Raw genomic sequence first — 24,290 nt, forward strand, 5'->3', positions numbered from 1 at the left:
CAAAACCTATTCACTAAATTCAGATGGGTAACTATGATGATTTATTTTGATAAATTTTCATTCTCATGACAAATAAATGTGCCCAATGATTCAACACTTTACAATTAGCACCTGGGTACTGGTATATCAATCTGGATGACACAAGCAAATCTAAGACAACTTTCAACACTTGAAAAGGTTTATACAAGTATTGTATCATGCCATTTAATCTGGGTAATTGCCCCTACTTTCAAAAGGCTGATGGAGCTTGCAATGAATGGAATGCAATGAGAGAAACATGTATTTCATATCAACAATATCTTATGTTTGAACTGAGTCTGCTGCTGAATACCTGAACATGTTACTTCAGCATATAAACACCACAGGCTTAAATTGAAACCAGGGAAGTGAGCACTTTTGTTCATCCAGGTGGAACGTCTTGACGGTATTGTTTATAGAGATGGTGTTACTAACGACCTTACAAAAGGGTGTTGCAGTTTTTATTTATTGAGCTATAGAGCAGAGTTTCACCAAAGAATATCTACAGGATATCAGGTGATAGATAATTTATCATTACACAAAATGGCTGGTGTTAGTAGAGCATCAACAGTTTGTATAATCATATATGTAAAAACGACTTGTATGGATAGAGAAACACTATGTAAAGGAGCAAACAATGTTTCGACCTTCTTCAAGCATTGTCAGGGTCACAAAAAAAAAAAAAAGAGGTAACTGACCGATAATTGACTACGTGTTTGAAGGTAGTTGTTTAACCGAGTGTAGGAATGTGAAAAGCATGTTTAGGTGTTGGATTATATTTATTAATTTAGGTATAAAAGTGTTCCTTTCTATTAGTTTATTTTGGGCTTGAGTTCTTGTATCAGTAAAGCTTCTTTAATTTTGCCTTTGTTTGTTTCTTTATTTAGTATTTGAGTGTTTTCTATGGTTATATTGTGTTTATTTGATTTGCAGTTTTTGAAAAACGTGTGAAGGCGCCTTTTTGTGTTCTTTAAATTTGGTTTCTACTTGTTTCTCCAATATATGACAGTTAACACATTGTATTTTAAAAATAATGTTGGTGTTGTGTTTGTCAGTGTAGATTTTACATAGTATGGACCTTAGTTTTATGCCTGTTTTGAATAAATTTGGTATTAACTGGAATGTCATATTTTGTTACTAGTTTCTGCCAAACATTGGTTATTTTTCTGCTGATATTGGAAATATATGGTATGCAGCAGTATATGATTTCATGATTTTTTAAATCGTGGGGTATATTTACTTTTATTACTTGATTTTGCCTTTTGTCTAAGTGTGTGTGTATAGTGTTTTCTATGCTTTGTGGAGGAAACTTGTTGATGAAGTATTGTTTTATTTTGTCTAATTCATTGTTAATTTTATCTGGTGAACACAGTTTTATGGCTGTGTTTATTTGGTTTCTTAATATGTTGCATTTTTTTTTGTTTCATGTGCTGAGACCTAAGGAATGTATAGTCCAGTATAGGTATAGAGTTAATGTGATTGAAATAATTTAGTGTGTGTGCTGTAGATGAGAATCTTGGAATTGTGTCATCTACATATCTGTACCAGTACAGTGGTGAATGTAATGTTGTGTTAATTGCTTGTGTTTCAACTCGTGTCATAAAAGTGTGAACCTGATGATGACTGAACATTGTTCGCTCCTCAATATAGTGCTTTCTCTATCCATACCAGCCATTTTTACATATATAATTTTCTCTACAAGTCGGTTTTCTAGTCATCATGGAGTGTGCATAATCAGTTATGATTCATAAAATTTCAAAAACTCAACTTGAAAAGCACTGTGACTCTTACTTTCTGAGCTATCAAACAATTTGTAAAGTAAAATGCTCACTAAATGTTTATCAAAATTCACTCACAGTTTAGTAGTAGCAAAGAACACAATACTGTTGAAGATTTGCAATGATGCGTGTATTTCCTTCATTTGCAAGAGGAAGTTGCATTTGTTCTTTGTTAAATACACAAATAAGTTTTTTATGAATCTAAGTGGACTAGTCCTTTTTTTACCTGAATTTTCTTTTATTTATTTGTTTCTGTTATGTCAACTGTAAAGAATAGGCAGACGAGTGAATTATAATACAATTTCTTGATAATTTTGTTACTGGTGTTGGTGACTGTTCAAGACAGTAAATGTATTTTGCTGCAAAATATTTTATTTAGCCTAGGTTAGTTTAAATGGGTGTTAATATATATTGTAGTGACACAGTCAATATTATTCATGACTGAAATAATTTTAATGAAAAGTGCCAGTTTGGCCAAGTTCTGTCAGTATTTATATTGTCATGCTGAGAAAACATGGTGGAAATATATGTAGGCATACTTTGGTATGTTTTAAGACATAGCTATCAGCAATACCCTGTGTCCAAAGGTATCACCATACATAATTAACACTGATAAATATTATTTAGCAATGTAAGTCTAGGAATAAATATACATGTTTCTCATGTGTGTAGATGCTACAGAAAGTTATTTATGAGTGTTGTTGCTTACAAAGAATGAATAAATTACACTAAAAACACAACCGAAAATGAAAGATTTGATCTCATATTAGGAAATGAGAGAAGTGAACTGTGAATACTGACTTGTTAAGAATTACTTTAAGATATAGTACTTTAGGCATTTTAATTAACTGGCATTTATTGGAACAGAGCAATTGGGCTATATGTGCATTTTAATTAATGTTAGCGAGAGAATGTTTTAAATTGAAATATTCAGCATGTAGTGGATTTTCTTTGAAGAAGTAAGAATAATAGATAGTTTACACTACATTTGAGGGGAAAAAGTTTGATTTAGTGTTTACAGTATTGGCAGTAAAAAAATTTTGATTCGATCTATTCAAAGTCTTTAGAAAATTGCATGTGCACCAAATTTAAACTTAAAGTAATCAGGATTTTATGAAGTAATCAGTGAATATTTTTAATATACAGATTGGAATAGTATGAAATCACCCAGTTTTAATGAATGATTTTCTAACAGTCTCAGTACATGATGCAACTGAAATGCAGGAAAATGGAAAGTGGGAGTGTACATATGGAAGTAAAAAAGTAGCACCTAAATGATGCCACTTTTAAGTCATACCTGGCCTATATTAAACCTCTACCTGAGCAAAATCTAACAGCAGTATGATGTAGATATTAATGGATTTAAATGGTCAGTAGCTAGAGACTGGAATTTATATGGTGGCTAACTTGTTTTAGGTATTTCAGTTATTTCTCTCTCTTTTAAACATTTTAAAGAAATTATTAAAGAGGATCCTACATTAGAACAACAACAAACTCATAAACAAGGGAAAATTACAGCAGCAGCCATTTTTAGCTCAAAGTATAAGTACCAAAATGTTAATAAAGAAACAACAAATATCTGTTGAATTTAAAAGCAACAAATATATATTTAATTATTACTCTAATTATTATTTTAATAATTTTTAATGTGTCAAGAATCTATATACAAAGAGAGATAAAAAAATTATGTTTTTTATGATGAAATGAAGGTATGTAGCCTAAGAGAGTTTTATAGGCTTTACAGCATAACCATGTTTCATTTTTCTGGGCCCCTGGAAAATTGTCCCTTTTTACCTTCTGTTGGTTAGCCTGATTGTAGCAGGCATCACAGCTGAATGTTCATCAAACATAAGACCCAATGAAGCAAGGAAATGGTCCACAAGTGCAAAGGGTACACTGTTTACATGCAGTGTTCATGTGAATACATGTAAGCCTGTAGAAACATCATTAGATAAAAGCATTAATCTTATTATTTGATGGTTCTATAGTTGTATTAATCTGTATCTAGATGTATCTTTAAGCCAAAGAAGTGTTGTAACTTGGCTATTACAGCTTTAAACCAACACTTCTCTCTGAACATCTGACTTATAAGGATTTGGTGGCTTTACATTTTAATCCTAAATTTCAATTTACGATCAAGCCCTTGATCCTTAAAACTACATTTTCTATTCAACTAGCCAAAGTTTTTGTCACATTCATTCAAGTTTCTGTTTGCTAACCTGCTGTCTTTGGCATTTGTATAAAATTAGAAGAATTGGAAAACTTTCTCTTCAGTGACCCAGGGAACAGCTGTACTGAACATGTAAAGCCTATGGATAAAATTGCATTGCTAGCTGATGCACTAAATATAGAGGATTTGTCAAAGGGTACACATGGACTGGCATCAAGTCTTTAGACACACCACCTCCACAACTGACCACTGACAAACCTGCCAATCCCAAGTAATTTGAAAGTGTGCCTTCCATGATCCCAATACCTGTAACACAGGTAAAATCCATTCATCTTGCAATACAATCTCACATCCTTATCTCTAAAGTAAAGCCAACACCAATCACTAGTGTGTCAGTACAAGTTTTAAACATCAACTCCAGACAATAAATTGCCCTGTTGGAGGATGTGCCACCACAAACACAGAGAAGAGAATTTACAAAGAAAGAAAACTCTCCATCTCAACTAGAGGGGAAAGAGTGGCAAATTCAAACACAGCTGGGCCAATCTCAAAAGTCTTGGGAGAGTCAAGGAGATAATATAGCAGCAAAATGCTGCCAGCAAGAAGTTTACTGTCACCCTCAAAAACCTGTTGATGGGACCTTACACAATGAGTGAGTAATAGTTGATTTTGATTCTAAGGAATTGATTTTGTATTGGTCATTTATATATACACTTATGCATTTTGTCAAATTCTTTTATTTTTTCTGAGGGTTTCATATTCTATTTGTGATTATGCTTTTTAAATTATTATTATTATCAATATTAATTAATGTTTAGGATTCATTTTGCACTTGTTACTTTTGCTATGATTTTTTGCTTTGGTTTAATGTCAAATTTTTGCATTTTACTATGCTTTTTCTTTATGTCAAGAAAATTTGCTTCTTACTTGTTTTATGAAAGGGTTTATTTTTATATTCAGTGTCAGTAGGGTTTCAATGTACATTTTGTACTATGAATCATCTCCAGTCTATAAAGGATTTTTTTTTCTTTTTTGGCATTTTGTTAAGTTTTAATTTGACTTTGTTTCATAACTTTCACTTAAAGAGTATGTTTGATTTTGTACTTTAATGTGTTTTGTGACGGGTTGTATCTTGCACTTTTGTGTATACGGAAGGGTTAATTTTATTTTGTACAATCTATTTCTTACTTTTTAACTTTGTCTTTAAAAAGTTGTTATATTCAATTTTAATCTTATGTTATAAATAAGTTTTATCTTAATATTTTGATATTTAAAATTATGTTCTTTTACTTTTTCATATGTGTCACTGTGTGTTTTATATGAGTGAGAATAAGTTACATACATATTTTTCTTGAATGATGCATGATTTATTTAGTTAATTTTAAAGTTAAGACCAGCCAGGATAATAAAGAGGGAAAGGTGTGTCATGCAAGCATACTACAATTTTATAACCCTGCTGTTTAAGATAAGGTATTTTTAAATTTTTCACACCTGCAGGAGCACAGGTTTAACAAAATATTGATCAAGGAAATAACTAAACTCCTTTTGCCCTCATTATCTAAGAATCATTCTAGAAGTATTACATGTATTTTCTCAAGGGAAAAGTTTCTGTAAATTTAAGACTGTGAAAATAATCTCTTTCATAGGCAGGTAAAGATATATCTCAGAGATACAGTTTAATAATTATTTCAGTATCTGTAATGCCATATTTTTTTCATTCTTGAATAGCTCTTAGCAGACTGTCAACGATATTTCATTCTTTAGTGGGAGCTCTCAAACATCCAGTAAAGGTGGTAATGAAAACTTATTCTGATTATTTTACAGAATAAATAAAGATTGTTTCCACTATATTTAATATTAAGTATAGTATCTTTCTTTTTTCACAACTTAGGCAGAGTAAGAAAATATAGCTTTAACTCTGTATAACATTTTATGTTAAACCTCCTATTATCTTACAAATCCATCTTTACTATTCTTGGACAAAATCAGTGTACCTGAGAATACCTCTGAAATATGATCTAGAAGTGCTGATTTCACAGCTAACTACAGAAAAATAATAAGAAAATCAAGCTAAGATCACTAGTTATAGACTGTATGCTTTTTCAACACATAATAATGGTAGAAATACATTTATCAATAATTGTGATTATGATTTCTTTTCCATCGTATTGCTCTCTAATGGAGTCAATGGGTTGCAGATTTTCTTGGTTATTCTCATTCATTTACATCAATTCATTTGAAATTAAGAATTGCTTACCCTCATGTATTAAAAGTTAACTGCTACTGGTTGAAACAAACCAAGGTCACTAACCTATCTAACCCTCCCAGAAAGGAAAATTGATAAGGTAGTTTGTAAAAAATACTTTTAAGCCTCATTCCTTTTCACATTCCATTTATATGCAGTTTATAAACAAAAGTGTAAATTTAACAATTCATCATAAAAATGTATGTAAATATGACAATTTTGTTTCTTGTTTGTAGTAAAAATACAAAAGATTTGTATTAGCTGGATTAACCTTGCTAAAGCTACATTTATTTGTAAGTTCATCCAAAGTAACCTATAAAAAACTACAGTTTAGTAAAGATTATCCCATTCACTTACTTAACATTAAGATTCTCACAAGAAACAAATTTGTTATACAAATAATTTTAACTGTTTTAATCCTTTTGTTTTTATTAATACAATAAATTAATAAGATTTTCACCTTTTATAAATATTCTGTATGAAATACTTAATAAGGGTGTTGAAAACTATTGCATCTTCAGGTTATCCTGAATTCTTTGATAGATTGTTTTTGAAATGTTTGTTAATAAAATTTAGTCCAACAGACAGTAACTTCCCGTTGTAAAAATGCACAAATGGGGACAATGTTTTTAAAGTCATCTGCCTTTTGAAACATCCTCTATACTTGAGTTTTTACAACAGGCAGTTGCTGCCCATTCAACAAAATCTTATCCTGAATCAGTTCCACTTTTGAGCAGGATTACTCATGATACTAACTCCAAAGCTAGTGATTTAATTTTTTGAGCCACTTAAAAGTGAAGTATTTATAACTTAAGGTTCACAAGTAGCATTCTTAGAGATATTCAGCATTGAAAATAAACACACCATAATCTGTAGATAAGTATGGGTTACTGTGGAAGAATAGACAAACATATTTCTTATCTAATCAAATTGTAAAGTTGACAACAATTATTTAAACAAATGGAAAGATTTTTAGACCTACTTGTGAAACTTTAGATAAGCTATAATAGAAATGTTTAATATTAAATGTAAAAGAAAGCTACACAAATATTTTGCATTATTAATAACTAAAAATTGCTTCAATGCACCGTTTAAAGTTCATTAGTTTTCTCTCCATTTTCTGAAAACAATCTTTAAAGGAACTGATCTTCTCTACCTGAAATGCAAACAAGCAAAGCATTATTTTTCTTGTAAATGCAACAGACCCAAAAGATCTAAAATTACAATAATGCTTAAATTCACAAAACAATATGAGAATGTTTGATAATGTTTTGTTCTTTGTATTCCACATAAACTAAAGCATGCATATACTTGTTATTTAGTCTGTTGAAATAACTTCCATACACTGACATTCTACTTTTGTCAAGGGCAGTTAATTTTCCTGGAAAATGAGCATATATTTGAAGACATACATAAAGAAATTAATATTTATGTAGAAGATCACCCCTGGGCATGCTTGTAATGTAATGGTTGTGAAGTTAGTCAAATTTTATGTTTCCATAAAATAAATGGTACAAAATACATCCTTACTGACATACAGTGAGATCTGTTTTTTCATATTCTTGTGTGTGTGTATATATATATGTTTCACGCAAAGTTAAGTGATATCCTTTGAACTAGATGCACTAATAGTGTAACTACAACAAGGACTTCATATCTTAATGATTGATCTATGAGGCTATCATTCTTTCAACTCGTGGTGCAAGAACTGTACAAGTTAATATGAATTGTGATTTATCTCTCTTGAATATATCTAACAGGAATAACTACTGATGTATTTGATATAAGTATTATGGGATACTGTAGTACAACTTTGATATAACCTAACAGTGTAATATTATCATTATTCTTAGTCTGGCTTTTAATCTGTGTAAATGTTAATAATTATCTCTCCAGCTCCATAAACCAGACATTTCAAAACTAAATACAGAAATTCAGCCAGTATTAGTAAAGAATCCATGACTTCTTTTATCAAGAATAAAGGTTCTGCTTATTTTTCATTTGCATTTGCTTTTTTTTCTGTATGTGTTAATTTTGTGTTCTGTATAACACTTCTGTAGCTAGACTGCTTTTAAAAAAAGATTATAAACAACCTATAAGAAAGGTCTTAAAAGTTATTTAAAAAACAGATAGGCTGCAATTTGATCAAGTTGCATTCACAGTGATTATCAGGCTTTGTTGCATGATCTTAGTACTGTAGGCTATATTTTTAATATTTTAATTGATATGTTTCCTAGAAAGAGTTTTTTCATAATGTAACAATGATATGTGACAGTCAGAAATCTCCTGAATACATAGATTTAATAAAAAATCATGATTTTGGAGCACTGAAAGAAAAGCAACAAGAAATAGAAATCTATAGGAGAAAAACAGAAAATTAAAGAAATACCAAAAATAAAGTTATAAAAAAGTAAAAGTTGAACAAGACAATTACATAAATTTTGAGCTTGTTAAAATAAAATTGGAAAGTTTAAAAAATGATAAGGGTCCTGGCCCAGATTATATTTCCTTGAGGATTTTAAAGGAGACCAAGGACATGCCACACTTTTTTGTCAGTCTTTGAACAGTGGACAAATACCAAAAGATTGGAAATCTAGTGTCACTCCTATTTTCAAAAGAAGAAACAGAAGTTGTCCCAGTAGTTATAGGCCTATTAGTCTTAGATGAGTTGTGGGAAAAGTTTTGGAAAGTCTGGTAAAAAATACTTTGCAAAGTTGTTTAAGAAAGTTTAGAATTTTATTGGATAGTCATCATGGTTTCACTCAGGGAAAATTTTGCCTTACAAATCTTTTGACATGCTTTGAAAATGTTACCATATATGTAGTAAAGGTTAAATGTGTGTCTGGATTTTCAGAAATCATTTGATAAAGAATCATATAAAAGGCTTGTAAAGAAACTTATCTCAGTGCACGTGAGTGAAATGTTAACTAACTAGACAGACAAGCAGTTTGAAAAAAACAAAGAGTTGTTGTAAATGAAGTATAGTTAAACTGGATTAATGCTGCAAGTGGTGTATCTCAGAGCTCAGTCTTATTACCATTACTCTTTTTTATTTACATTAATGATATAGATAAAGGAATGGTCAACAAATTAGTTAAATTTGCTGATGATATCAAGGTCTTGGGTATTGCTAGCTGTAAAGAAGATACTGCTGCTGTAAAAAAGAAGTTACATGATTAAGAGTTGTACAAATAAATGGCAAATGGGTTTTAGTTATAAGGAATGCAAGATATTGCACGTGGGTTATCATAAATTAAATTATAAGTGTAATTTGGACAGAAATAACCTTTAAAGTGTCATGAAAGAAAAGGATCTTGGTGTAATGGTTGATCAATCTTTTAAACCATTCAAGCAGTGTGCTGCTGCTAGGGTAGGGCAAATAGGATTTTGGGTTGTATCTACATAAATATTGAAAACAAGTCTAAAGAGGAAATAATTTCATTGTGTTTGTCATTAATTAGGCCACATTTGGAGTATTGTGTTCAGTCTTGGGCTCCTTACTTTAAGAAGGACATTGAATTGTTGGAAAGAGTTCAGAAGAGGGTTACTAAAATGGTATCTAGGATGGAGGGGTTGTTATATTAAGATAAAGATTCTTAAAATTGTGTTCTCTTGAGAAAAAAGAGGAATTAGAGAAGATCTGATTGAAGTGTTTAAGACAGTAAAAGGAACTGATAATGTTAGTGCATCAACATTTTTCATGCTAAACAGCAAAAATTACAGAACTAGAAGACACAAATATAGATTTAGGAAGGTAGAAGCCATCTTCACCTAAGATAATTTTATTTTTAAAATAGGGTGTTTGGCCTATAGAATGGGTTGCCTTTGGTTATTGTGAAGGCAGTATATTTGAGTGAGTTTAAAAGAAAGCTGGATAGATATATGAATAATAAGGGCTGGCTTTAACTTTTTTTTTAATAGTTTTAGTTTCGCTTAAAGGATGTGTCAGCTAAAATGGACCAACAGGCCCCTTGTTGTCCCTAAACATTATGTTATAACACGTATCAATCATTGATGGCTGTCTTATTAAACAGGCTTGGAGTGACACAAGAGAAGTAAACTTCCAAAGCAAACACACAATGGATGATCTAAAAATCTACCCAATCACCTTAATATGTTGAACTCAGTCATTAGAAATCTTAATTTTTTGTAATCTAGGTTAACTTTCATTTCAATGTTTAATATCAGAGAATATTTTAAAGGTTAGATCTACACTACATATGATAAAATACCAGACCCATAATACAAAGTATATACTGACCATTATTTTTACTCTCAGATTATTTAACCTTGAAATACTAATTCATTGCATCACTTTAAATTACTTGATCTCACCTGATCTCTCCAAAACTTCATTAATCTCACTTGTTGACTGTGTTGAAATTCAAAGATCTAAAAGATATATAAATACTGAAAGTTACTGTATGTTTTCGTAGTTTGCTATACATATTGTTTACTCTGGTTTTCCTGTTTTTTTCAAAACAATGACATTTTAACTATGAAATCTTTAACGTATTTAGGCTTATCATAACTTCACAGTTAATGCGCATAAAACAAGTCTGTTAGAAAATTAGTGGTATTCAATATTTGTGTTTTCATTGAATATTAACACAAATAAATTACACCAAAGGTCATTTTATTATTAATGACTTACACAATTCAAATATAAACTTTACAAGGCACATTCAACTTTCTATAAAAATAAAAAAAATATTATAGGTAAAACTAATACATTCAAGCCTAAAATTGTACATGATCAATGCACATTAAAAAATAGAAAATGCACAGCATGTGCAGTACAAAGTTAACAAATTGCCACTAACAAAACTGAGCTATAAAATATAGATCTTACCTGCTGGATTCTTTTTAACTGAATGAGAGGATCTAAAAAATACATCTGAAGATCAGGTTTCATCTGTGCCATAAGAGAAACAAAATCTACTCATGAAAAAGTATATCATTTAAACAACTTAAAAACATCAAAGTGTTTAAATGACATTTAGAAAATTAATATATTGTGTGTTTAGAGCAAACTTATAATCATTTTATATATATGCATCATTTTATCAAGTAAATCTCACACTAAGGTTAAAGAACAAGATGATACCCTTAAGATCAAAGAAACATCTTACAAAAAATGCATTATCCACTTGAAATTTTGACTTCAGAAAATGTTTTGTTTGTAATAGATTGACTGTTATACACTTATTTTAATATCTATCTTTGCTTCAATTTAATATATGTTTAGAAATGTATTTAACTTGTATTGTTAAATATGTGTTGCAAAAGTCCCACCTGTTCTCCATATTTGTAGAAAATTCTCAAGCGTAAGAATCGACAATACATCGTTGCCAACTTAGCTTTTGAAAATCTCACCTAATAAGTATAAAAGGCAGCTATTGCAACAAGCATGGAGACAGTGTAATATTGCTGATTCCCTACAGTCAGTATATTATAAATCTCAGAAGCTATAATTGCGATATATGCTTATTAATTGGAAAACTACAGATATTTAACCAGGATTGTTTGTATTTATTGAACCTTATGAAACATTCAACTTCAGAGAATTAGTTTTGGACATTGTTATTTAGGCAAGACATTGTATAACTTCAGCTGTGAGAAACTTACATGAGACTAGACAAGAATAGAGCTAGCTAGCATTCCCACCAACTGAAATGTGCTTGTATACACATATAGAATTGCTTCACTATCTGTGAATCACCAATAAAAGATTCAATTTCACACCAAATATAAGACTCAGTATTGTTTGTAAAACTGTTGTATATACATCATTATTTGGAATAGCTGTTATTACAAATTGTACTGTTATTTATATATTAAAATATATTTGTGCTAAGAAATGAAATAGTGTGTATTAATCTTGTTAGCAAACATTATAAATTTGATACATATTGACTTTCAACTCACATCTAAATTAAAATTTCTGGCTTTTTGAAATCATAAAACATGCATAACATAATAAATTGGAGACTCATCCAAGATAAGTTATCATACTTAATATAATAAATTGATCATATCTGATTATCAAGGTTTACTTTAATCATCCTCTCTCAACAACTAGAAAAATATAACAAAAGTGAATTGCTTGATAAGGCCAACATTTTAGAATTAGAAGTTAAGAAATCAATGAAAAAATGAACTAAAAAGTGTATTATTAAAATACTATTTGATAATGGTTTGTTGTTGAGGAAGCTTTAGGGGAATACTCTGGCATTTCCATTAGCCAATCAGAGTTGAGTGATAAAGATAAGTTAGAAATCCAGTTAAAACCCAAACAAATTACACTTAAAAGGCCCGTATCAAAGCAGAGAAAGAACAAGGCTATCTCAAAGCAGAAAGAAAAAGTAAACATCTCAAGGCCAAACAAGCCCATATCAAAGCCAAGAAAAATATTAGTCTGAAAGAAAGTAAATTAGATAAAAAATCCAATTGAATAAGGTAAAATAACAACTTTGAACTCAATCGATATATTAAAGTACCTTCATTTAATAAAAATGAAGTTAATACATTTTCCTAACATTTTGAGAAAATTACCCAAACCATGAAATGGACTACTGAAAAATAGTCTTATTATTACAGTGTTTTAACTGGAGCACAAGAAGCTTATACTACTCTCTCTCCAGAAGACTGTATGGATTATGATAAGGTTAAAGCAGCTATTCTTAAAGTATATGAGTTAGTACCGGAGACTTATCACCAAAAGTTTTGAGTATATCGTAAACAAGATAATCAAGCTCACATGGAATTTACCTGTAAAATAGGTTTATATTGATCAATGGTGTAATTCTATGCATGTTGGCAACAGTTTTGACAAACTAAGACAATTATGTCTAATTGAGGAATTTAAACACTGTACAAGTGATAACCTCAAACCTTACTTGGATGGAAAAAAGTTGAAACACTACAGGAAGCAATGGTTCTTTTTGATGAATACATTATATCACAAAAAAACAACTTTTTATAAAAAAAAACTTCTACCATTTTGACAAAAACCTGTATTTATTCAATCCAATGAAGTTCAGAATTCTTCTAAAAAATCCAGCTTCTCTGGTTTGAAATCTTTATACAGTGAGGATAAAACTTCATCAAGGCCTGTCTGCCATTTTTGTAAAATACCTGGTCATGTTATGTGTGACTGTTGATGTTTGAAAAGGAAAAAGAAAGGGAGGCAACACCCAGTGAGTTTATGTCTGCACATGGATGTTATTTTGCTAGATCACCCAGTGTTGTTCATTTCACCACTGATAAAAAAGGTTGATGTAGTTAGAAAGAAACTTCAACATTTTGTGTCTGTTGGTTCTGTGTCTTTAACAAATGATACTGCCAATCCCATACCTGTACATATTCTACATAATAATGGGGTGGCTGAATCATTGTTGTTAGAAGGTATACTGTCTTCAGATTTTAATTATGATACTGGTGATTCTGTTTTTGTATTGTTGTTTATATTAAAAAAAATTGTGTTAAGAAAGAAAATAGTGCACATCAACCTTGTTAGCAAACATCATAAATTTGATACATTTTGACATTCAATTAACTTCTAAATTAAAATTAAAATTTCCAGCTATTTGAAATTGTATGATGTAATGTACATAACATAATAAATCAGATTTATCCAAAATAAATTATATGTAACATGTTTTAAACATTAAAAAACTGACAATTCCTCTTTAATAAAATAATTGAAACTGGTGAGTTTGAAATTAGTACAATTATCAAACATATATTAAGGGGTTTGGGAATTACTGTTAATTTCATATTTTAATGGATTTCTTTTTCTATTTTCTAAAAGACACATTAGTGTGTGTATTTTCTTATAACAGAGCCACATCAAGTTATCTGCTGAGTCCACTGAGGTGAATCAAACCCCTGATCCCCTGATTTTAGCATTGTAAATCCATACACTTACCTCTGTACCAGTAGGGAACATGACACCTCAGAAATTTGTGTCAAATTACACAGGTGTATGGTTGTTTTATTGTCTTAAAATTTTTACACGCTCTACGTAATTCCTGCACCTGAATATGAAAATATTTTTCTCCATAATGTATCAAATACATATTTTTCAAAAAAATGCCATATATAATTTTACATAAGTGAATCATTTTCACTAAAATTAGCTCACATTTTTTATGCTTAAAACATTAACAACCACTGGATATAGATTTGGGATGTGAAGCCTTATCATGATGTGGGAGCCTTATCAATCATTCTATAACCCATGACAAACACACCTCTAGTACATAAATAGTTAACAGGCTGCATGCTGTGTCATTTCTAGATAGTATTTGCCATTATTTTTTTCTTTTCAAATTACTTATTCATTGTTGTGGCAACAGGAGATTGTGTAAATGACCCAAATATATATATTTGTGTTCATTTTATTGTAAAGAAACAAAGGTAAAATATTACAGAATTTATCAAAAAGTATCTTATTTATATTCTGGAATAAAACTTGGGGACCAAGACAAATTATGAACCCAACATACAGTTTACACTATTTGTAACAAAGAGTTGAGACAAGGGATTAAAGGTTAAAAAAAAAAAGGCTTTGCCTTTTGGAATTTCAATGGTTTGGTATGAGCCTAGAAACCATAGAGATAATTGCTATATTTGCTCATATAATGTGCAAGGGTACAACACTCAAAATAAGAAGGAAATATCTTATCCAAACCTTCATACTGCTGTAAGACCTGTTGCTCATGGACACAATGTACCTGTACCTACTCCACCACAGATTTATCATACAGTTTAATCCAATATCAGTAGAAATTATATAAAGAACTGTTTTCAGCCTGAAATGTCTGATGAACCACAACATTTTATAAATAATTTGGTGAAAGCTCTGGGTCTTCCAAAGGACTCTTCAGAGATTTTGGGGTACGAACTTACTTTCTCCAGGAACATAATTTTACTGATACAAAAATTGTGAGAAACAGTTTATACCATACTTTTCACAAGAAGATTCACTGGTCTATTGTAAAAATATTGCTGAATTAATATCAGTGCTTAGTGCTACAGTCTATAAAGTGAATGATTATTGTTTATTGATTCCTCCAAAAGAATTCTAAAAGATGTTCTCTTTCACAATAGTAACAAATGTGCAACTGTTCATATTGTTCATTCAGTTCATTTGAAAGAAACATACAAAAATTTTGAACTTCTCTTTAATAAAGTCAAATACAAAGAACATGGTTGGCTACTTTTTAGAAACTTGAAAGTCCTTTGTATGTTGTTGGGTCAACAATCCAGTTACACAGTTTCCACATTTTTTTGTGAGAATAAGTAAGACAGCAGAATGCTGAATCAGACTGGATAAAAAAGCAATGGAGCACAAATGGTCAGCCTGATACCAGGATAAAAAAACAATTAATGTGAAAGTTTGGTAGACATAAAGAAAGTCCTATTATATAACACTGGGCTTGATGAAGCAGTCTGTAAAGGCCTTAGACACAGATGGCAAGTGTTTCAAGTATCACTGTTAGCAATTCCCAGGTCTTTCAAAAATAAAACTTAATGAAGGGATTTTGGTTAGGCCTCAGATTAGAAAATTGCCTTCAAATGAACAATTTGAAAGAATAATGAGAAGAGTTGAAAATGAATTGTAACTGTCTTTAAAGATGTTGCTGACAAATTATTGGAAAATAACAAAGACCCAAATTGCAAAATTTTGGCAATAACATGCTCATTAAATTCAAAAAGTTGGGTTGTAATATAAGCTTGAAAGTACATTTTTTACACTCACATAATGACTACTTCCCTGAAAATTTAAGTGCAATAATAGCAGCAAAGAAAAAGGGAAAAGGTTTTATTAACATATCATGCAAATGAAGAGCAGATATCTGCAGAGTTAAATTATGGAAAATCCATTATTAAAACCAAAACAACTTTTATGAAGTTTAAATTCAAAGGCCTGTGTAATCATGTCTGAAAGCTTTTATAAATGTAGACAAGAAAAATGTGGGTCAAAATTCCTGCTAATTCATTCTATGTAAAACATGAAATAAATATCTCAAGAGGTTCCAACATTCTTGCTTGAAGGTGGTGAGGGTACTCATGCCTAAAATCTAAATACAAAACTAGAATGTTTGTAAAACATCTCATTGTCAAATAACGATCATTCTTGCAACTCAATCATTTAAAATAAATAATTATTTACTACTTCATGAGCATGAAACAGTACACCAACATTTAAGAAGGTTAAATATATCAATTAAATACTTGATTCCTACAGTCAGTATACTATATAAGGCAACATGTCTTATATTAAAGTTCAAGTGGCAGTATCTTGAGTGGCTACATCTTCATCAGAAAGCAACCAAAGGGAAATGCCATGAAGTGTGACACATGATAGCTTCATGGAAAACTTCATCTTGTCTTGGCTAGGTTATACTTTTTGCCTGTAAGGAAAGAGAGGGAAAGGCAAAACAGCCTCAAGTGTCCCAAGTAGAAATGGAATTTCTGCATGACTAACTAAGCACCTGAACACATGGTTAGTATTTCAAAAAGTATAATATGGTTAGGGCATGATAAGTGGACAGACAGAAGACAGAGAGAGAATGACAGACTTATCCTGCTGCAGAAGATGGGAACCCTAGCTGTTTGAGAAGTGATTCACATTACATAGACAATTCCACTACTGTCTGACTTCCTACTGTATTCTGCTGTATAAAATCAGTGAGGAACTCTCCAAGGTCCATCACCTCAGTGGCTCCAATCTGGTAAATGGCAAAGATCTTCATATGCTCCACTTGAAAAAAGGAAGAGAATTTTCATTGGAACACCTGGAAAGTTCCCAGATTTCCACTAGACACCTCCCAGAAAGGTCTTTTATAGGAGACAATACAACAACCCTATATTTAAAAACCAGCAAGTGCAAGCCAAAGAAGTGGGCAATCATTTCCCTGGAGCCAGCTTTTTCCATTATAGTCCATGGAAGGTACAGCTTGGATTGGGATTGAATAATTCTCATATAACAAGGATATGTATAGTGATCTTGTGAAACCCACCTCAACAGTGGAATCTGTCAGAGCAAGGGCAGATGAGTTGAGCACTTTCTGCTACCCCTGACCCAAAGAGGATTTTTGGAAATAAGCATACTTTTGAAGGAGACATTAACCACCTGGTTGGATTCTATAAGAGGGAAGAGAAAGAGAGAATAGTAATATAAAAAATAACATACTTATCTTTTTTCAAAGATAGTGTGTAGTTTTATTGAAGAACAGCAACTAGAAGAAGCTAAAATCCCAAGGGAAATGAAATAGCCATACAATAAAGATAATGGGAGATGAACATGAGTGGATTCACTCACATGCCAGTCTGACAGACCTCATCAAAAAGTCTGTGAAAGTGAGACAGTTTAAGAATCTGATGCAATAAAATAAGAAAATGATCACTCATTGAAGTAGCTGAAGTCTGAGGATGAAATACCCAGTCAAGGTCGAAGATGAAATAAGTATGGTAAAAGAAAGTGTGGGAAACATCAATGGCATGTATATCCAAATAAATGCAACTGCAGCTGAGAAAGAGGCTTTTCTGTTTGATTATTTTCTGAATTTCTCACAAAGCTACACAAAGACTATCTGCACTATCCATCCCTAATTTTGCAGTGTAAGACTAGAGGGGAGACAGCTAGTCATCACCACCCACCATCAACTCTTGGGCTACTCTTTTACCAACAAATAGTGGGATTGACCATCATGTTTATAACACCTCCATGGCTGAAAGAGCAAGCATATTTGGTGTGTTGGGTATTCAGATTGCGAGTCGAGTGCCCTAACCACCTGGCCATGTTGGACAATGAGAAAGATATGTGCTTTCAAAGAAAATAGTATAATGAACACAAAGCCAATAGAGTCATTCTATGTCAAATCATCCAGGGGGCTGCAGGTGACCCCACAGAATGCCTTGAAAAATTTCACATGTGCTCATCTACCCATATAATGAAAAATTGCCAAAGATTAGTTCAATATCTCTAATAGCTTCTGATTTACAGCCCTGTAAAATTTAGTTTATATATGTTTATTTTTGGCAAATTCATTTTTGGGCAACTTTGGCTGCTTTAAGCTGCAAGAGTAATGGTGGTTGAAGACTGAAATTTCCTACGTGGACCGAATTAATTTCATAGAATTCAAAAATGGTCTGAAACCAAGTTTATCTCTCATATGATTTGCATAGTAAGGCTGTAAAATCATCTGAAAACCCAAACTTGTAAAAAACATTGGTTTATGTAATAAGCCATAGCTCTAAGACTTAATATAATACAAAGCTGAATTTTGTTTTCTAATTTCCTATAACATATCAGTTGATAAGTCAGCAATTGTTGTAATTAAAAGTCTGTTAGATCTCCTGTAAAAAAATTTAGTTGCATGCAACTTTTTATGACATAGCTAAAAATAGTCCTACTTCAGGCCACAGTTTGACTATGCCACCAGTTATTCAGCCTTTTCAGATTTTTACCATATATTCTTACATCTCTGAATATGATCTACAAAAAAAATCAGGATGGTGTTGAACTTACGTTTTGAGTTATAATTTTTTAAAGTATCCTCTGACCATACGTTTTTTATTTTTAAAAAAATCAGTTCAGGTGCATTACTGTGTGCAAATATATCCATACAATTGTGAAAAATACCTGTCAGAATTTTTTGAATCCCACTGAAATATTCTAACCAGCCTTTCACAATGTTAAATAATGAAGTTGTAAGAAACAAGAAAAAATTAATTCATTTCTGAACAAGTTTATTGGCATAACAAGTTAAATCACATGGCAATGCAAATATATTGTGTATGCATTACAGTTATGCAAATATGGCTGAGTTTACGATTCATAATATAATACATACAAAGGTATATCAGACACAAAAAGCACAGTGCTACAACAGGGGATAACTGAGAAAGATTATAGTCACACCAAACTGCAATAATCGTAACAATGAAATGTTTCAAAAATTGCTTTGGCGATAAATTAGCCTCAACAACATCAAATAAACATTGCTTTGTTCAGACAGCTTGAATAAATTTCTGAAATTTGAGTTTGATTATGTTGAGATCACTTTGACTTAGAACATAGTGGCGAGCACTACTGCCTTGCATGGTTGGTGCACTTATCAGACAAAGAATATGTTGGAGAGGAATCCAGCTTTCATCTTAACGTGACCTTGCAGGCCATGAGAACAGTTTGTTTCTTGATTTCTTAATAAATGACACCAACACATTGGAATGTTCATCTGATCTATCTTTTATGTTTCCCACATACCATTCATGATCGTATATGCGTGCCACATATTTCCCTGGCTGATAATTGTCATTGCTATCATTAGACCCTATTTGAGCTGCTGTAGCATCACTTTCACTGCTACTACCAACAGTTACAACTGTGTACACATCATCATCTGATAGCCTTCTCATATACAATTTGTTGGTAGAGTGGGGAATAAAGCTACGATGTGACCTAATACCTGCTACAGTGTTGCATTTTTCATAGTGCTCAAGTAGATCAAACTTTACACAATTCTGCAGGACTGATTCCTGAATGACAAGAAAGAACGGAATGCCCTGAATGTGGTCCTTTGCCCAATGGTACATATCAGAGACACTTAAAATTTGATAATTTATTATTTTTCACAACCTTGATTTTTTTGAAGATCATGTTCAGAGATGTAAGAATATATGGTAAAGGCTGATCAGAATATTTCAATGGGATTCATAAATTATTTCACAATTGTATGGATGTATTTGCACACAGTAACACACCTGAATCAAAGTATTTTTGTTCAAGTAAACAATGTATGGTCCAAGGGTACTTTAAAAAATTATAACTCAAAACGTAGGTTCAACACCATCCTGATTTTTTTTGTAGATCATATTCAGAGATGTAAGAATATATGGTAAAAATCTGAAAAGGCTGAATAACTGGTGACATGGTCAAACTGTGGCCTGAAGTAGGACTATTTTTAGCTATGTCATAAAAAGTTGAATGCAACTAAATTTTTCTACAGGAGATCTAATAGACTTTTAATTACAACAATTGCTGATTTATCAACTGATATGTTATAGGCAATTTTAAAATGAAATTCAGCTTTGTATCATATTAAGTCTTAGAGCTATGGCTTATTAAATAAACCAATGTTTTTTACGATTTTGGGTTTTCAGGTGATTTTACAGCCTCACTATGAAAATCCTGAGAGAGATAAACTTGGTTTGAGACCATTTTCGACTTCTGTGAGATTAATTCAGTCAGTATAGCAAATTTCAGTCTTCAACCACCATTACTCTTGCAGCTTTAAGCAGCCAAAGTTGTCTGAAAATGAATTTGCCAAAAATAAACATAAATTAACTACATTTTACAGGGCTGTAGATCAGAAACTATTAGAGATATGGATGTACTCTTTGTCAGTTTTTCATTATATGGTTAGATGAGCACATGTGAATTTTTTCAAGGCATTCTGAGAGGGTCACCTGGAAAATGTTTCAAAATCTGGATGATTTCACATGGAATGATTCAATAGCTCAGATAAAACATATAAAACAACATTAAGGTCTCAGTAAAGCATAAAAGTAAGGTTGGTGAAAAAGGAAAGATCAGAACAAAATGGAGAGGATAGGGGAAGAAAAACCTGATGGGATTGTTGAAAGCAAAATGCAGTTGATAAGACCATCCTATAATGAGTAATAGTGGAAATCAGTAAGTGGTCAAACAACCATGTGAAAAAGACTGAAAGGTGAGTCACCCAGAGGAATTGGCTCATGGACCAATGTCTAAAAACTTATCACTTTCAATGAAAGACAGATAAAATTGAATGGTGACAGAAATGGGATAAGTCTGCTTGTTTATGAATTTTGTGCAAAACTGCATAAGGCCTATCTGCACTATCAGTTCTCAATTTATCAGTGATAGACTAGAGAGAAGGCAGCTAGTCAACACTACCAACTCTTGGACTACTCTTTTACAAAGAAATAGTGGGATTAATTATCACATTATAATGCCCTCATGACTGAAAGGACAAGCACGGTTGAATTCACAACCCACAGCTTGCAAATCAAGCTCCCTTACCATCAGGACATACCAGGCCTGGAATGAAATAAGAAAAAATCTACACAACAGTAAAGTCACGCCCTGTGGGAAATGGACAGCACAAACTCCACACAGAAAAAAAAAGGTATGACACCCCTGGATGAAAGAGAAATGTTTGTTATTAGAACATAGGAGAACAGGAATGGGGCAGGGGAAGAATGGGCCAGGATACCAAATGATGAAACAGAGGAAAATAGGGTGTGCTGACCATAGAACTAAACCAACTAGACCTGACAAGAAATGTCACATACCAAAGTGAGGATACACAGGAGAAAAAAATGAGGAATACAGGTACACATAAAACTAGTCCTAGTTAAGAGCATTGACTGCCAAGACCAAAGAACTGCTGATAGGTGTGCCCAATGAAAACAAGCTCAATGAAAATCCAGTGTGGAAAGACCACTCCATGGATAGAGCTCTGTCCAACTGAAAGAAACAAAGCATAATTAAGTTCAGAGTTTCCTGATTCCAGCCCACAGTCATTTTGTAAATCATTAAAAGATGAGAGTAATAACCAGGTGTAAAAATAAATACACTCTCAATGGCATTCTTGGCCATGAAGTCTGAGATCACATCCTTCAGACACTGAATATAAAAAGACACACAGAGGGAGGAGGACAGCATGAAAGAAATGGGAAAAGGTGAGAAAATGAAATGGAGAGAAAGGCTATAGTGAAAGCCCATCAGATGGAAACTGAGACCAATGGCTGGTGTAAAAAGACAAACAGGCCCACACATGGTCAGATTTGATAGGACAGTCACCAATAAGACAAACAATGACCCTGATAAAGACAAAAAGAAGTTGAAATGAAAAAGGGAGATGTGAATTCTCCAGGCTTGGGAACATAACAGAATGGCAAGGTTAAAAAATGAGAAACAACAGTAGACAATAAGTACTAATGGTAAGCCACCTTAGTCCAGGTGTTAAGTGGGTCAAGAATATCCACAAAGACTGCTGAGCAAAGAAATGGAACCCAAAAATATCATGAAGATAAACATAAGAGAGGCATACATTAGTTAGAAGACCATCCCATCACAACAGCAGAGGATCCACATATGGTGAAATAGAGCAGAAGTAGTTGTACAGGCCAATCTGGTGAAAAGAAGAGAATGAACCTTTCTATAAAACTCCTTCAGGGCACAATAAAATGTCTCAGATGTGAGGTGATGAGACAAGAGGCAACACAGAATAGTGGTAATTAAGAGACAAAGGCAGAGAAACAGAAGTTAGAAGGTCCATGCTCACAGTCAGGAAAAAAGTTTATTAGCACTAGGATGTAGGGAATGCAGATCAAGAATAGCTGCAAGAACAGGACAAAAAAGTCATTTAGACATGGAGGTCAAGGCAAGTTAGTATGACTGTAAATTTGTTGGAAAAACAGTTCTGCAGGCAATCTAATATCAAGTGAAGGAGGAAAGACAAAAGTAATCCTGAGTACGGGTTTCCTGTAATAAGGCACAAGGGAAATCAAAAGACAAATGGAAGAAAAAAGAACATACACATACCTACAAAATTATGTCAAGAAAGAGATTAGAAGGGTGACAATTTCCATCCATAGGTAAAGCCATGCCTAGAGCAAAGCCTGGTGCAGAAAATGGTCAGTCAAATTATCATCATTCTGATAATTATTAAATAAGGAAAAAGAAACATCAGTCAAATGAATTGGAGGAGGAAGCCTAGAGTGCATGAAGGAACCCACAACACACTGAACAATGGCTGTTACATCCTCCATAGACAATGAGCTACCACTAGCCATAATAAACATAGATCTCATTTTAGTAACCTTATCACTATCATGGAATGAAGCAGAAGTTATGTTAATTTGACAAATTACAATTGTTGGAAATACCAAGAAAAAATTTTTTTTTCTAAATAAAAATTAAAAAACCACTAAACCAGATAAACTGAAATGAAATATAAATGAACAAGAAACCATCACAAATCTCAATTAATCAGTTAACAAGTTTCAAAGATGTCCATTCTGGATGATGTAAAAGAAAAGAATGAAGAGATAGGGAAAGGATAGAAAAAGTGATCCCCCTTGAAAATGTAGTTAATTTGTCATATCTTTTATTATGTAACAGAAAAAATATGTAAAATTATATGTTTTTAGAATGCACTCGCCAAGATCATTTCAAATGTGATACCAAATTCTAACACTTGCTTTTATAAATACCTGAACTTTTCATGATGTTAAGTAACTTTTTCTCATAAAAAGTGCTGTGCACCTGTTTTAGTTCCTCACATTTTCTTATTCCAACTAGCCTACTGCTTTCACAAAAATACTCCACTCACTGAAGCTTGGCTTAAGGTCCCATCAACAGGTTTTAGAGAGCGACAGCAAACTTCTTGCTATCAGCATTACGCTGCCATATTATCTCCTTGACTAACAAACTACAGTAGGTGAACAATACTTTATCTGAGAATATGTAACTTAAATCATGTAAAGTTCAGGTATTTATAAAAGCCAGTGTTAAAATTAGGATTTGAACAGATCTCATCTAGTGTGTTCTGAAAACATATAGTTCTGCTTATTTTTCTGTTATATAATAAAAGATGTAACAAAAAAATCACAATATTTGCAGGAAGGTGGCACTATTTTTATCCACCCCCTGTACTTCAAGCACAGTTCCAGTTAAATATGTTCTTTTTATTGTGAGTTAGCTCAAGGCTAGTGGCTTGCAAATCTCATAGGCAGGATCAAGCTATTGTATGTAAAGAGCTGTAGTATCATCTCAGAAAAATAATTTGAAACACTTGTATCATTTTTGTTACAAGAAAAGAAACAGAAGACTGAAGCTCAATTGTAATTTATATTAAATCTAAAATAAATAGGATGAAAATTTTTGCATATGTCAAATTGAAAAGCTAGCCTTGAATAACTTGATGGTTCCTTAGTAAGATTAAAATTTTGGATAACCCATGTCTTCCTGTTTCTACCACTAGGCCTAATAAAATTTTGTAAATTTCTTGATATGGTG

General features: G+C 32.1%; 1 protein-coding gene across 1 annotated transcript in view; it reads right to left on the minus strand.

Moving 5' to 3' along the window:
* The window catches only part of LOC143236564 (E3 ubiquitin-protein ligase RNF212B-like), a 125,702-nt gene that overhangs the window by 79,258 nt on the left and 22,154 nt on the right, over positions 1–24,290 (minus strand). The window contains exons 5-7 of the mRNA XM_076474865.1: positions 11,064–11,126; positions 10,547–10,603; positions 7,300–7,367 (exon numbers count right to left, since the gene is read on the minus strand). Coding sequence (XP_076330980.1) covers positions 7,300–7,367; positions 10,547–10,603; positions 11,064–11,126 — 188 coding nt within the window. The remainder of the gene's footprint in view (positions 1–7,299; positions 7,368–10,546; positions 10,604–11,063; positions 11,127–24,290) is intronic.

The sequence above is a fragment of the Tachypleus tridentatus genome, chromosome 13 (assembly GCF_004210375.1).
Source record: "Tachypleus tridentatus isolate NWPU-2018 chromosome 13, ASM421037v1, whole genome shotgun sequence".
Taxonomy (NCBI): domain Eukaryota; kingdom Metazoa; phylum Arthropoda; class Merostomata; order Xiphosura; family Limulidae; genus Tachypleus; species Tachypleus tridentatus.